Raw genomic sequence first — 15,293 nt, 5'->3', positions numbered from 1 at the left:
GAGGTTTTGTGCCAGTACCCCTTTAAAATCTGAAGGGAGCAAGACATAGTCACGCGATCCCTTTGCATTTGCCTAAGATCGCCGGAAGGCAATTGCCATCTTTTTTTTTTTTGTCAGTCGATTGGATTGACCCCGCCCCACAGCTTTCCGCACCCGTCGTAGTTTTGCATTGCCTTCAGGATTGGAAGAATTGGAAGTGTTCTGCACCTCGCCTGGTTTTGCACTGTGCTCCATTCTCAACTCTCTTATCATCAACCGATGATGCCATGTGATGTTGTGATGTGACATCACATTGACATCATAAATTTTGGTGACCTGTGACGTCATGATGACATTACAGGTCACCGAAATTCGCAGGGTGACGTCACCATGTGACGGACGATTCACAGGCGATGTTATCATATGATGATGATCTTTTTTCATCACTCGTGTTGATGCTGCCGACGACCACTTTTCGCATTTGATGAGGCATGTAAGGCTTTCACGTTAATAGAGGTTTAGCCTGTATTATACGTACGGATTTTGGTGTCACCATATTGGGCTGTAGCCTTGCTGATTTGTACCTTTAACGACTAAACTAACAGTGCTACAGTAGGCGCGCATGCGTGAAAACGGTTAGGTTGGTGCACTCAACATTGCATGACCTTATTAAACAAATTCAGGTCGCGATGTACAAAAATAACGGATTCGTTCAACAGCCCTAGCTTGCGCCCATGTGTCTCGTGTAAAATCATCTATGGTATTAGAGTGTAACCAATAGTTTTGCATGTTACTGTGAAACATCAATAATAATATTTTTTTCACTTCAGGTCCATAGAACACTATTTTTAACATCGACATAATGGAGCGTTTATTCACAATTTGAACATAATAAAGTTTGACTGCTGTCGCTGGCATCTTTTCCTTTTTCAGGCTTGCTCTTTGCAGTCTGAAACTTTCCCCCACTTTAGCCTTCTCCACTCTGAAAACATTTCACCAGTTTTGAGCACTGCGAAAGAAAAAAAACTACACAAGATAAAGTGAACAGTTGTATACTTTTGCAGTTGACTTTGTACCTAAGTTTTTCAGTGATATCTGGGTAGCGTGTGGTGCCCTACTGCAAACTGCTGAGACCATGTTGCATTGTCGGGAGAGGGCTGACAACGTACTGCAAGGGTTAATTCAGGTTCTTGCCATCCATTCGGCGATTGTAGACCGAAGCTGCTTTGTTTTATGTAGAATAGTTTCTCTGACATGTTGCATATTGATTGGAATGAGTGGAAAGCAAGTTGGTCGGTTTGCTGAATGTATAGCATTGGTGCTGTGCCTTTCAGAGCAACACCATACGTTTTGCTGCCAAGTCACGGCGGCACAATGAGTGGAATAGCTTCGCTCATAATGATTACCGTATTTACTCGAATCTAGGCCGGCCCCGATTCTAAGCCGACCCCCGAAATTCGCAAGGCCAGAAAAAAAAAACTTAATCATTGTACTCGAAAACATCGGCTTAGATTCGAGTACATACGGTACCACTGCACACTTCACCTGCATTTCGTTCGAACTTATGCGTGAAATACGGCCGCTGTGAAGACTTCGCCAGTGTGGCATAAAACATGCTAGGAGTCCGTGGAAGTGCATTATAGACGGTTATCTTGCCACAGACAATGACAAGGAGGTCACCGGGAAGCCCAACTAACGCAATGCTTTCAAAGCAGGTAAAATTGTGTATCTATCCAATAAAGCTTGTTTAGCACACTGGTAGGAAACTTTGCAAGTTTGAAACCATAAGTTTATATAGTATTGTAAAATATTTTATTCTACACTGTGTTTTATATTATGTAGGCTTAAAAAAAATGCTGATGCAGTAATGCTGGGAAAGCGATTTTATTCACCTTTTTCAATTCCGTTTCTTTGACTGTGGTGTATATCGCTTCACATATGCGTCGAGACGTTCAGTACTACATTTACACAAAGCTTTTGGACAAAGAGCAATTGCAGCAAAGAAAATCATGAATACATTATGAAATGTGTATGCGTTAGATAACACACATGCTCGAATATTCTTGGCATCGGGGTTAGTCGCCGTCGTATCCTGGCGATCCTTCACGGGCATCGTACGCCGTTAACACGTGTCCAGATATTTTAGCGATGACCTGGACAGTACCTCGCCACTGGAAGTGCCGCAGCCGGTGGCCGCGTCGCTGCAGGCTCTCTTGGATGACCTGCAGGATGGGTATAACCAGTGGTGATGAATGCTTTTACCACAAGTCACAACATGTCAGCGATGACGTCGTGTAACATTTTGTTCTGAGCATCATTTGACGTGTCTGTGAGGTTACGTGACACTTAGTGGCCTGAGCACTGAGTGGCAATCTTGTTTTTCTTCCAAGCACCTCCGGTCGAACACTTCAGGTTCAGAAAAAGTCTTGTAATAAATCGAACTGGTACAAAATCGATCGTTCTAGTTCAAGAGTATATTGGATACAAACGATACCAGAGCATAAGTTTACTTGAGATAAGGGCCAATTAACTGTCAGGATAATCAAACAAAATGAATGAGTTCATTGAAAGCGCAGACTGTTTTCTTGTGAGCAGCTTGGATTGTTGCGGCACCTGGCGGAGCAGATCTCAACCACTCTCTTCTTTTTACGTGGCCTCCGAGATCTGCCTCGGCAACGCGACGAAAGTCAAAGTTAATCCAAGAAATATACACAGGTTCACGCGAACGCTGACGTGCAAGTGACTTTACCAGACATCTATGTCAAGGATTAGGGTCGCCTCCAATTTTTGGTACTATTCGTATTCACACCTATGCCAGACTTATTCTGGCATAAGTGTGAGTCACCATAGAGATTACGATATAGTCGATATAGAGATTACGACCTCAATAAATATGTTCATATAGTGAAACCTCGATATGAAAATGTATATAACGAATTATCGGTTATGACGAACAAACCTGCCTTTATTACATTACTATGACTACGTTTATAACAAATTTTCGGATATAACGAAGTTATTTTCATGTCAGAGAAGACTTTGTTATAACGAGGTTTTTATACGAAATAACCCACAGACCGCGTCCATGTCTTCCTCGACGCGGACCGAGTCTGGTAGCAACGGATGATGCAGGCGGCCATAGTCAATGGCCTCTTTGATGGTGTTCCTCATCCAGAGGGCACGCATCGCCACCTGCGAGATACGTTTAGGCAGAGTGTTGGTGGGACAAAACGGAACAAATTGACAGAACAAGGATCGTTACAGATCCACGTTTCCAGCCGTCAACGACACACTCACATAGCATGCCTCCGGAGGTCTACTGTTGTGATATGGCTACCTACATATACGTGGCTCGGACTAATATTTACACGCCGGATACGAGATAAAGTTCTTCTGTCTGTCTGTCTGTCTGTCTGTCTGTCTGTCTGTCTGTCTGTCTGGAAGCAAGACGCATGTATCGGGCTATCACGTCAGTGCTGTAGCTAGGGGGTGGGCGAAGGGGGGGGGGGAGTTTTGGGTTCACAACTTAAATTTCCCCGTAATTTTAACACTAAAGGAGCCCCCTACCATCCCACTCTACCCGATAATATTGATTTCTGGCGACGCGCCTGCGTCGTGTGCATAGGCGTGCGCAGGGTTCCCCTTCAGGGAGGGGCGAAGGTTCATCGCTGCCTCCCACCCTTTAAAGTCAAAGTAGGGGCAGACTTTGCCCCCCCCCCCCCCTTGCGCATATGGTCGTGTGCCTTGCTTACGCAGCTTTTCGACGTTCTAGTGCTCTGAGATGGTGGCCGCAATGACGTCAATGCAAGCTATCCGTAGATATGTCTTAGTCGTCAGCGTGTACCTGCGCGGCCCCCGTGATAGCGAGCGGTCCACCAGTGGGTGCCATGACGCCCACAAGGCGCTCCTCTGTGGTGAACAAGAGCGGCGTAGCTGACGCCATGGGCCTCTTGCCGGGAACCATGCGGTTGGTGGTCTGTTGCGGGTAACCCTGGTAACTCGCGCGGCCCGGGTACGAGAACGCGTCCAGCCGGTTGTTCAGCAGCACGCCCGTGGACGGCGACAGCCACAGCGAGCCGAAGCTGCGTGCCGTGACGAGACATTACTCGAATGTGGGGCGCAAGAAAAGAAGGCGTGTACGCTGATGATATATGCAACCACTGCAAACTCACCACGGCTATGCTTATACACATGCTTAGGGAGTGCACCACTATGCATGACGATGCTAACCCCGATGCTACCTCGGCAAGGTGGGCATAGCTCGACCAGAAATAGGCCGTCCAGCAAGCCCGCAATGCGGCTGTCAGGCTAGGCCTTTCCGTCCCAACGTGGTAGCAGGATGCGTGTACGCATCCCGTGGGCGACTCAAATTTCGTATACGTCACTCAAACTTCATTACAATTTTGTATAGAGGTGCCATTTAGTGAGTGAGGATTTCTTTTAAGAAAAAAAAAAAAGAAAATCAGCCAGTTCCACGCCGTGAATACCGTAGGGCAACGAAGCTGTAAGCGCACGAGTGTATGTGATTGGCTAGCGAGGTCACATGGTGTGTACGCCGCTAGATTCGAAATACGCGCGCTTACGCTTGATAGGGCGAAACGAGATCACGTGACCTGCGGGAGCAACCAATGACGTTTCAGCGAACGCCTCGGGCGACGTTATTTGCCATCTCCATAATCATTTCATTTGACTTCTTTATTCACTCCCCCCTCGGGTCACGTGACCTGCGTGACGCATTCTACTACTACTACTACTACTACCACTACTAATGCTGCTGCTGCTGCTGCTGCTGCTGCTGCTGCTACGCGGACGGCAGTGACAAGGTAGACCAAGGCCGCTTCACTGTAAAACACTAGCTTGAGGCCTCCATCACCCCACGTGATCCCGTATATGCTGCAGACAGGCCCGTAGCCGGGGGGGGGGGGGGCTGCCCCCCCCCCCGAAATTTTGGTGAAGTAGGTGTTTTTACCAAACATAAATCATGAAAATAGGTGTTTTTCTCAAACAGTCAAGGTTTTCAGTAAGTGCCCCCCCCCCCCCCCCCGAAAAATATCCCTGGCTACAGGCCTGGCTGCAGAAAACGCAGCCCTTTTCACTGCCTAATAATAGAGTACGTTATAACATTTCCGATATTCCTGTGTACGTACGCAACGGCGTTTGGCGAGACACATGGTTACAGGACATTGGTGGCGACATGTTAATTGAGACCCTTCATTTAACTGTGTAACTGAAATGCTCTAGCTGAGACATCTAGCTGTGAGTGTTCTAGTAAAAAAAAAAACATTTTAAAAGGCAACAGATTTGCAATTACGCCGTGCTGCTGAAAACTTAGGCTATTATTGTAGAATGCACTTGATGCAGCGATGTGTCTCCGTTTGCCTGCATGGTTGATCTCCGGCCGTGTCGCCAAATGGCGTCTTCGACCCGGAGGCTTCGACCCGGAGGCTTTAGGCTGCTCACGTAAGTTTAAGGTTTCGTTAACACGGTATTCCGCAAACGCTGTGAGACTTGCGGACAAATCGAAGCTCTCTATTAACCACTTCGCCCCAACCAAAAACTACATAAACCTAACGATAATCCACCTTTTTTTCACAATTTCACGGCGCACGCGCCGTTCCCCTAGCGGAAAAGTTACGAAATGCCTCTTTGTCTCGGAGGCTTTCTTTCTGGCGATACCGTTTGTGCCGGCCCCTAACAAAACGGCAGAGGGCAGCACATGAAAATAAAAAAAAAGTATAGATTAAAGCCAGAGACAGCAACACGCTTTCTTTGGCATTATCGTTCCTAAGGTATATACGCGCGCGATCGAGAGGCCGTGATAGGCTGTCTGCACTCACTCCCAGTTGAGCGAGGCGACCATGACGACGGCGTCTCCGTTTGGTGCCAAGACGGCAACGAAGCTGGAGCCGTAGTCGTCGGCCGCAGGTGCCCGCCAGCCGTAGTCCTCGACGTTCTTGTGCGGCTTGTCGCCCACGTTGGACGCAATGCGCGTCAACTCGTCGGCATTCCGCAGATCCTCCATCACCTGCGGCAAAGATCATTGCAATATCTATCTATCTATCTATCTATCTATCTATCTATCTATCTATCTATCTATCTATCTATCTATCTATCTATCTATCTATCTATCTATCTATCTATCTATCTATCTATCTATCTGTCTGTCTGTCTATTTGATGATGATGATCCGAATGACCTACGCTATCCGCTTGATGAGTTTGTGCGCTATTGTCAAAACCATTTCAGAGACCCTTTAAAAGGACCATGAACCACTTTTCCAAGTAATCATCCAATTATCTCAGTATCGCGCTTTATTTTCTCACGAATCGATTGCCGCAAAAATTTCTCGAATACTTTAAGAACGAGCGAAGTTACAGGGATTTGTCTGCTCTTCTCTCGTCGTGACGAGCACGCTGGAAATACACAGGAAAGGATGACAGGGTGAAAGATGTTACGTCAGCGCGCGTTATTGGATGCGCGCGATGAAACGCGATCGCTCTCTCCTATTGGCCAATAGCGTATTATCTGCTGTTCGACGTCAAACAGCAGGTGCCGGCAGCACCGAAAAGAGCGAGCACAGGCCTCTGTATGAAACGTGGGCGCCTGAGAAAATGGCAACTTCGCACTCCGCTCCAGCGTAAACACTCCTTTCCGCACACGACTGCAAGATTTGGCTGAGATGTTCGCAGCAGTGTCTGCTATCCGCAGGATGTGTTTCCTCATCAAGCCCGAGGAATTGGTTCATGGCCCCTCCAAAACACCTCTTTAATAAACACAAGCAAGCGCTGGGAGGTTTGCTGCATTCGTACCGTGCTGATGTCACCGAAGAGAGGATCTTCCAGCCGGCTTCTGCGCGCGAAGGCGTACTTGAAGGACTCCACCAGTCGGTGCGCGGTCGCTCCGTCGTCGGGAAGAGTCATGCTAGGCGAAGGGCGGAACCTGCGATTATATACGGACGCATGGAGGCCACCAGAGATAATTTTAGCTCGTCCGGTATTCGGCAATACGCACGTAAGTGGTGGCGATGTCTTTTGAAGTCTCGTCCAATCCCAAATGTGACACGTTTTCTTGTGCGTTCTACGAGCGTTCTTGCCGAGAAAAGACTAATAAAAGTCAACACATTCGCAGCTGCCGGAAATTCGCTCCAGCAGCGGAGTCGCCATACACATTTTAACTCGGCGCCACCAGGTGTCGTCTCCAACCGAGCCGCTTGATGGGCGCCTTGATGCTCTTGTAGCAAACATTAAGGAGTCCTGCGGGCTAAGCGGTGGAGCTTGTATCGAGGTACCTTGGGTGCCGCCAAAGTTTACTCCTTCGACAACCGGGTAATCCGCAAACGAAAACTTTACAACGATACGCTTAGAAAACAAGAAACATCGCGAACCACACTGCATATTTTCGAAACAATACCCTGCATAGTTTCGAATTGTTTTTTTACGGACCCTGCGTGGCCCGCTAAGGAGCGCACTTGAGAGCTGTCTTCTCCACGTACGTTAACAGTGTTTTGGGGGTGAAACCCAATCAAGTTACACTCTGGAGGCGGCATATGATTTCTGTCATGTTCACAGTTCACACTTGGTGGCAGTCGACAACGTGCGTGACAGTGACGCTATCGATCATCGTCGCGTAAACACTGATTCGCTGTTATAATGAAAACAAAAGATGATAGCTAAGAAACGACGTCGTTGCGCAGCACCTGTGTACAAGGGCCAGTATGAAGCTGGCGACGATTCCGGACGAAGGGGGCGGAGCACACCACACGGTCTCTTTTCCCAGTGGCATGCCACTGGCGTTGCCCACGCGTGGACGGTAATCGGCCAGGTCTTGCCCCGTCATTAGACCGCCTGCGCGTGAAAAATTGGGACACGAGACTATATAGGGTACACTCAATATATATTGCAGACATGCTACCTTGATTATATTTTTTCTGTCGCGTGGCATAATGTTCAGTGACAGGAAATGGAAACAATGCGGATTGTACAGCAAACGGGAGCAGCTGATATTCTATCTAGTTTACGTTAAAGGGCCCCTAAACCACTCCGAATTCAAAGACGAGAGAGTGCATGACCAGGATTTGGGGACATATGCACGTACCGCCATCTCTCGTCGGTGACTGCGGTGGCCTGCCGTAACTAAATGGGAAATAGGCGAAAAAAAATTCCATCTGACGAAAAAAGTTAGTTGTCAAAAACGACTCCCGGTTCTATACAGTAGAGACTGATTTTAAAGTTCTGTTAACATTACAGTGTCGCACCACAAATCGCGTGGCTAGTTACTGTATACGCGTGGCTTCTCGGAGTGTTAAAATTTTTTTACAACAACGTTCCAGTAGGTCTCTACTGTACAGAACCCCGAGTCGTTTTTGATAGCTTGCTTTTTTCAAGGGATATGACTTTTTTTTCGCTCATTTCCCCTTCATTTATGGCAGGACGCCGTTTCTACCACCAAGAGATGGCGCCACGCGCAAATGTCCCCAAATCCTGAGAAAGGTTTCTTTCTCGACTTCACTACCCTTCCTACAGGCCCTATCTCCTCCTCGCCACTTATTCCTTCATAAAACACGCACACAATGTCAGCACTAAGCGTTGGGCCTATTAGGATTTGGCGTTTTTTTTTTTTTTTTTGATATACGCAGTAATCTCCGCTTGCGCAGTCGAAAACGCACAAAACGAAGCGAAAGCCAAGTTGATCGCGCGCGATAGTCATGCGACACAAGGCAGAGCTCGCGTGCGACTGCATGGCAAACCATGGTAGGCGACAATTTCTAATCCTAATTCCTAATTCCTGATTGACTAATCGAGAGCTTATTTTCTCATGACGTCATGTGAACTAACTGCGAAACGGCGTGACGAATTGCTGCCGCAAAGAACGGGGCACGTCAGGAGGGAATAATGGGCTCGCTATTAGTATCTTCAGAGGTTGTTTAGTCTCGAAACCACCCAGAGGTCAAAATTTAGTTGTGGCGTTGCAGTCGTGCACGAGTCTTTGACAAACACGTAGCCGCGACTCTTTTTCGATACGGTGCCGTAAAGCGGAGTTACACGCTTTCGATTATCCAAAGGTGGCCTTCGCTCTTTTCCTTCACTATGCTGCGTTCATCAGATCGTCTCTCCTCCTGGCCGAGTACTCCTCCTGATCGTACGAAGAGCAAGAGCGGCGAGCGCGCGTACCTGCGAGAAGACAAACAGCGCTGCCGCGTTGGCATTGTTGATCGTGATGGCACTCTGAACTCGATGCGCAAGTTTACTTGAATTGTTAAAAATTTATCGGAGGTGGCTTGGGGTCCTTTAAGAAGTGCCATAATATTGTCAAATTGATCGATTTTCTATACCTGCATGCATAGGCGTGCGTAGGGTTCCCCATTAGGGAGACGAAGGTTCGTCGCAGCCCCTCCCCCCTTACTAAGTCAGTGTATGGGGCAGGTTCTGCGCCCCCCCTCCTCTTAGGCGACAAGGGGGGCGCCCCCCCGGCCCCCCACCTCGTGCGCTTGCCTGTGCCTGCATGTCATAGTACAAAAACAAAAACGCATTTAGGACGGACCAGAAGCACGCACGTCACGCAGGAGATCGGCGGCCACGCTTCCGGTGTAGAAATCCTCTCTCCCTTTCTCGGCCAGGGTCTCCAGAGTGCGGCCCAGGGCCTCGTTGACCACCACGTCTTCTGGTTCGACTAGGGCGTCTGATCCATTCTTCGTGTACAGCGACCTGTAGAAAAAAAAAAAAAACGATGTTCTTGTGTAGCGATTGGTGTAGTTCTAAATCCTGCGCTAAATGCAGCTCCACTACTGTGAAATCTGAAGACGTGCGCAGCATGGGCACCCAGCGATTCCCGTTCGTAGAGTTCCCACTGCTCCGTTGACCAAACCGTCGACGACGTCAGTGTTTGAGGTAAACATGTAGGGTTTTCCCGCCACGAGTTGAATCTTGTTAGGGAGATTCGCAAACTCGGTGTGCGCGACATGCGCACTTCTTTTGGTGGCGCTCTATCGACTTTCTGCTTGTTACGGCAGCTGAGATACGTGTCGTCGGCAGCGAATTCCGTCAGTATTCCCCTCTTCAGATGTAGCGATGAAGGCGTCGCAGAAGCGCCGGTAGGAGGAGCAACCGTGCTTGGCGAGGCGGTGGCGCCCTCTCTTGCGTGGCGCGGGTGTCAGCAGCATGTTGCTGAAGCGTTTTTAGCGATATTAATAATTGCGATTACTTCTTGGTTATTTCTGTTAATTATATTATTTTAAAACCTTGTCCGTTTATTTTAACCCAGTTTAGAGCGTTGCTAGCCTTTGTTTAGACCTGTATTGATCCCTTGATTGTAAGCGTGATCACGCCACATGAGATCCACGGACAAGCCGGGCCCCTCAAGTCCTACGTACGTAAAGAAATGGAACAGTGACAGCTGTAGGCCCGAATATTCATCACTATCCCAATGCCTCCTCTAGAAAGCTGCCTGCCACGTGAGCCGGAAAGCTGGTTCCCAGCCCTCTCCTGCTCTCTCCACCTCCGCTGCACGAAAGGAGTGCGAGCTGCTGAGCGCTCGTTGCGGCGGCCGCTCCAAATCTTTATAGCCCTCACGATCAAAGCAATGTCTATCGCAGTCCTGGAGGCAGCGTCCGTCGTAGACGCTGCGCCAATGGTTAAGAAAGGGTAATTGACAACCACCGGTATTAGGACGAAGCCACAAGAAAATCCACCCGGATTTCTCAGAAAGGAAATTTCTCTAGCCGAAAAATTTCTCCTGGTTCAGGGATCGAACCCGGAACCAACGCGTTTCCGGGGCGCTCCCTCCGCAAGGTGGCCGAAGGGTTAAGATAGGGAAATGGACAACCATCCGTCCCGCTACCTTGCGGGATTCTGCGGAGCCGATTTGCAAAGCAGACCTTAGAGCCGGGTTTGCCAGAATGTGTGTCCGTCGGCGTGCCAGCTGCCGCGCCATCTCAGGCGATACGGGCGCCCCTTCCCTGGCCACCTTGATGGCCTCTTCGAAGAGCTGTGCCCACGGCAAGCTCGTCCCTGCCGCTCCGAGGAGCTCCCGGAAACCGCGCACTTGTCCAGGCACGCCGGCTGACCGCACACCTGCGTGTCACATTTGCCGGTAGCTACGTTTCTGACGTTATCATCATCATTATAATCATAGTCGTTATACCGCCAGCATCCGCATCGCAGTTACGGCTCGTTCCCACCTGCGACCAGCACCGGTCGCGCGACCAATAAGTTAGTAGTCGCAACGCGACTCAGTGGTCGTAAATGGTCGCATAAGGTCGTTTTGGTCGCAAAGCGACTACATCGGCTCAGTCGCTTGCCTCTCAATTTTTCAGTCGCGCAACAGCTGCCGCAAAGCCTCGGAACCAATCAGACCTGCACTAACAGGTGATCACCTTATTTTACTGGGCAGTGACAATGCAAGCAGCCGCTAATTCTTTGTGACGACGGGTTTTGGTCGCACGCAGGTGTGAACATCAGTCGCATATGGGGTCGCTTTTTGATCGCCATTCGCAAAGAGTTGCGCGACCGACGTAGTCGAAAGTGTGAATGAGCTTTGAGGCTTACTGACACCTGCGACTAGCACTGCTCGCGCGACCATTGGCGACTGGCGACCCAAAAGCGACTCAAGGCGACCTATGTTCACACTAGCGTGCGACCTAAACCCGTCGTCAGAAAGAATTAACGACTGCTTGCATCACTCGCATTGCTATATTGCCCCGTAAGATATAAGCTGACGTCCTGTTCCTTACACGTCTGATTGGTTCAGATTTGTGAATGCACTCGCGCGGCTGAAAGATCGAGAGCTACACTGATCTAACGCAATCGCTTTTCGACGAAAGCGGCCATTTGCGACTAACTTGGTCGAGCGACCAATGCTAGCCACAAGTGTGAACAAATCTTTACAGCCTGCGCATGCTCACCGAAGATAGTGTCGTTGGGAACGGTGACGTAGTGGGCTTCGGAAGCAAGCAGCGGAGCCGTTTCCCATGCGTCCACGAATGTCACCTCCGACGGGGTCTTGCTGCACAGATTAAAAGAAAGGCGCAGTTTTAACAAGAAGCTCAATGGTATACGACACACGAAGCGCTAAAATCATTCCTTTTAGCACTAGTTTTCTCTTTTCCTTTATACTATATACAAAACTTGTCTGAGGCCTGCTGTGAAGCCTACCGTAAATATATTCACGTTATAATTGCACTGGCTTATATTTGGCACTGTTGCCTGTAGTGTTGGTTAGTTTTGAATAACTGTTCGCTAAAGTTGGGTTTGCGTTGGTTAATATAAGTCGAGGCAATGCTAACGCACCTGTCTCGTGTTTACCGCTAAATCGCTGCCTAATATTAGAGCTAAAGCTCTACTACGCAGTGTCTTCCAAGATCATTCATCGCGTCGCAGTGAACTTGAACCATCGTAGCGCAAGTGTGGCATGCGTGACGTCACACAACGCTATCCGCTGCGGAGAGGCGTCGCAGCTGCGTTCGCTCGGAGCCTCGCCGCTGCGGTACCACGTGACCAGGCGAAGGTTTAACGGCTGCTACACCGGCGCTTTTGGTCACTACATGCCTAATATTGCCATGAATAGCGTGCCGGCAGGACCGTCTGTGCGTGCGCTTCAGCGCAAGCGACAGGCTGAACCCAATCATCCTGTAGATATAGCTACACGGCAGTCTGCGAAATTTCAACCAAAGGCAAAGTTCCTGCTGAAATATCTGAGCAAATGAAGGCAAGATTGGCACGCTATATAGAAGCTTATCAAGCGCGGAAGCGTGCCAAAGTCGAAGCTATACTGCAGCCGGCGCCGTCGTTCATCAACATGAACAATAATAATAATATCTGGGGTTTAACGTCCCAAAACCACAATATGATTATGAGAGACGCCGTAGTGGAGGGCTCCGGAGATTTCGACCACCTGGGGTTCTTTAACGTGCACCTAAATCTAAGTACACGGGCCTCAAACATTTTCGCCTCCATCGAAAATGCAGCCGCCGCGACCGGGATTCGATCCCGCGACCTTCGGGTCAGCAGTCGAGCGCCATAACCACTAGACCACCGTGGCGGGGCAACACGAACAAGGAGAATAATAAGCCTAACATAATGAAACACTGAGTCCATCCTTTGCAGAACCAAGCCAAATATACCTTACGTTAGTGATAAATAGGCTTGGAAGTGTTAAACCTCAGCCATTGCTTTTGCGCGTTAGTGGAAGAACTGTAGGAGCTTGGGTGCAGCTGATCATTCGCGTAATCGCGTGCTGCAGTCTTACCGTATTTATTCGCGTAATGCAAGCATTGTCGGCTAGTGCCGAATGGTGTTGATGGCTGTCAAGGTAATAAGTGTAAAGGGTAATGCCCACTCGTTCCCCTAGCATTTTACCTCAAATATCGCCACTGAACTTTTATGTGCGCAAAGAAGACATGCGCGGTTTTGACTTGGTCGCCGAGGTATTACATTTTCGGTCCTCCTTGGCGGCCGATCACCTTCGAGCATTGTAACAACGCACGGCTCCTTTAAAATGGTGCGGCATGCACGCTGCTGGTGTATATAGCACTCACTTCTTGTACGCGAGTGCGAAGAATCCGCCACCGAGGCCGCATGCGTGGGACAGCACGACGCAGACGCACAGCATAGACGCCACGGCCGCGTCGGCCGCGGTGCCATTCTTCTTGAGCAGGATCCTCCTACATTGAACACCCGGTGGGATGGCATTATTTGAAGGCCGCATGGTGGCGCATACTGTGCGCATACTGTGCGCATACTGTGTGGTTAGCTTGCACTGCAGCACACGCTGGTGTGTGCCAGACCACGATAAGACTACTATGCTGCTGTATTTCGCGCACCATAGAGATGCGCGGCTGCTGCTGATGATGATATTGACCACGGTATACTCTACCTGGGCACGAGTCGGCACCGTTCGTGGCCGACAATGGCGGCCCAGCTAGTGAAGCTCCCCAAAGGCGCGTTGCTGATTGGTCTGTTGCCGCCAAGAGGATGCTGTCGTGCGTTGATGCGCAGATGGATCACCATCCACGTCACCAGCAGCAGGAGCACGGCCACGGACGACACCACGAGGTAACCATTGCCGCCAATTCTCGTGTGGCGACGAGACCTGCGCAGTTTCAGTGTTGCCACCTTTTGAAAACCAGCTGCAGTGCTGCCACCATTTGATCTGTCTTGAGGGCTTTCGGGGCGTCGCGCGGTGAATTTTGAGCACGTGTGAGTGTGCGCGCGACATACATACATACATACATACATACATACATACATACATACATACATACATACATACATACATACATACATACATACATACATACATACATGCAGACATAGATAGATAGATAGATAGATAGATAGATAGATAGATAGATAGATAGATAGATAGATAGATAGATAGATAGATAGATAGATAGATAGATAGATAGATAGATAGATAGATAGATAGATAGATAGATGTAGCAGAACCAGAAGTTTTACCAGGACTTACAGCAGCGTGGGCCTTGTTGAGCTTTGCCTTTACGAAAACCTGGGCGGGTTCGGGTGTACGCACCCTTAACTAAGGCTTGCTAAAGTTCAACGAAATCGTGTCTGTAGCGTTCAGGTGGTTTGGTTTCGTGCTCTCTTGCAAAGGGATTTTATTTTTCCTTCGGAGCATTGGGAACACTGAGTAAAGATACTTTGAAAGGCATCTTAAGTTAAAGAGGAAAATATACTCCTCTTTTATAGCATTTGCAAAGTACCAGGATGCCTGAAGATTATTTAAGATCGAGTAACTTCGGTAGAGCTTTTAGTGTTGGGCATAGCTGGGGGGAAGCGGGAGAGGGGTTGCTTGGGAAGATGAAACCCACTTAAAATTTTGAATTTTGCATGTAGACATATACACGCACACATGCAAACACACGCACAAGCATACGTAAAGTTAGAATAGAATACAGTAGAATTGGGTGTGTTGGTACAACATGAAGTAAGATATTGCCACAAGGTCGACAACTGGGCTAGTTGGTAAGGTTCCATTATGGTTAAAGCAGCGCAAAAGCGCTTGTTGTGTCCCCTTCTTCTTCCGCGTTTTTTTGCGCTGCTTTAACCATAATGATTAAGATTGCGTATCGGGGCAAACGAGTCTGGAAAGGGCCCGTTGTTCTAGAAATGAAACTTAGAAGATGGTATGCTTGGGCGTGTTGGTACATTTCGTTTGCGCTGATACGCATACTTATGCAAGGTTTGGTCGAAACGCCCCTCCCCCAACTACATACAAACATTCTGGCTGCATCCCTGCAGGCGCGTAGCCACGAAGTTTTTTTTTTTTTTTTTTTGGGGGGGGGGGGGGGGGAGGGCTAC

At 48.9% G+C, this 15,293-nt stretch overlaps 3 protein-coding genes across 3 annotated transcripts in view; 1 reads left to right on the top strand and 2 right to left on the bottom strand.

Moving 5' to 3' along the window:
• The window catches only part of LOC119400202 (uncharacterized), a 366,922-nt gene that overhangs the window by 129,887 nt on the left and 221,742 nt on the right, over positions 1–15,293 (top strand). The window lies entirely within an intron of this gene.
• Positions 1,592–6,001, bottom strand: LOC119400933 (scoloptoxin SSD20-like). The gene is made up of 4 exons (XM_037667817.2): positions 5,817–6,001; positions 3,824–4,061; positions 3,058–3,171; positions 1,592–2,201 (listed from the first exon to the last, which is right to left on the bottom strand). Exons 1-4 carry the CDS (start codon positions 5,999–6,001, stop codon positions 2,055–2,057), a joined length of 684 nt encoding a protein of 227 aa, XP_037523745.1. The 3' UTR covers positions 1,592–2,054.
• Positions 6,351–11,556, bottom strand: LOC119399126 (scoloptoxin SSD14-like). Its single transcript, XM_049417544.1, has 6 exons — positions 11,523–11,556; positions 10,853–11,048; positions 9,520–9,683; positions 7,676–7,823; positions 6,789–6,918; positions 6,351–6,392 (listed from the first exon to the last, which is right to left on the bottom strand). Exons 1-6 carry the CDS (start codon positions 11,554–11,556, stop codon positions 6,351–6,353), a joined length of 714 nt encoding a protein of 237 aa, XP_049273501.1.

The sequence above is a fragment of the Rhipicephalus sanguineus genome, chromosome 7 (assembly GCF_013339695.2).
Source record: "Rhipicephalus sanguineus isolate Rsan-2018 chromosome 7, BIME_Rsan_1.4, whole genome shotgun sequence".
Lineage (NCBI taxonomy): Eukaryota > Metazoa > Arthropoda > Arachnida > Ixodida > Ixodidae > Rhipicephalus > Rhipicephalus sanguineus.
Note: the sequence above shows the minus strand (reverse complement) of the source record. Positions and strands in the feature narration are given on the sequence as shown.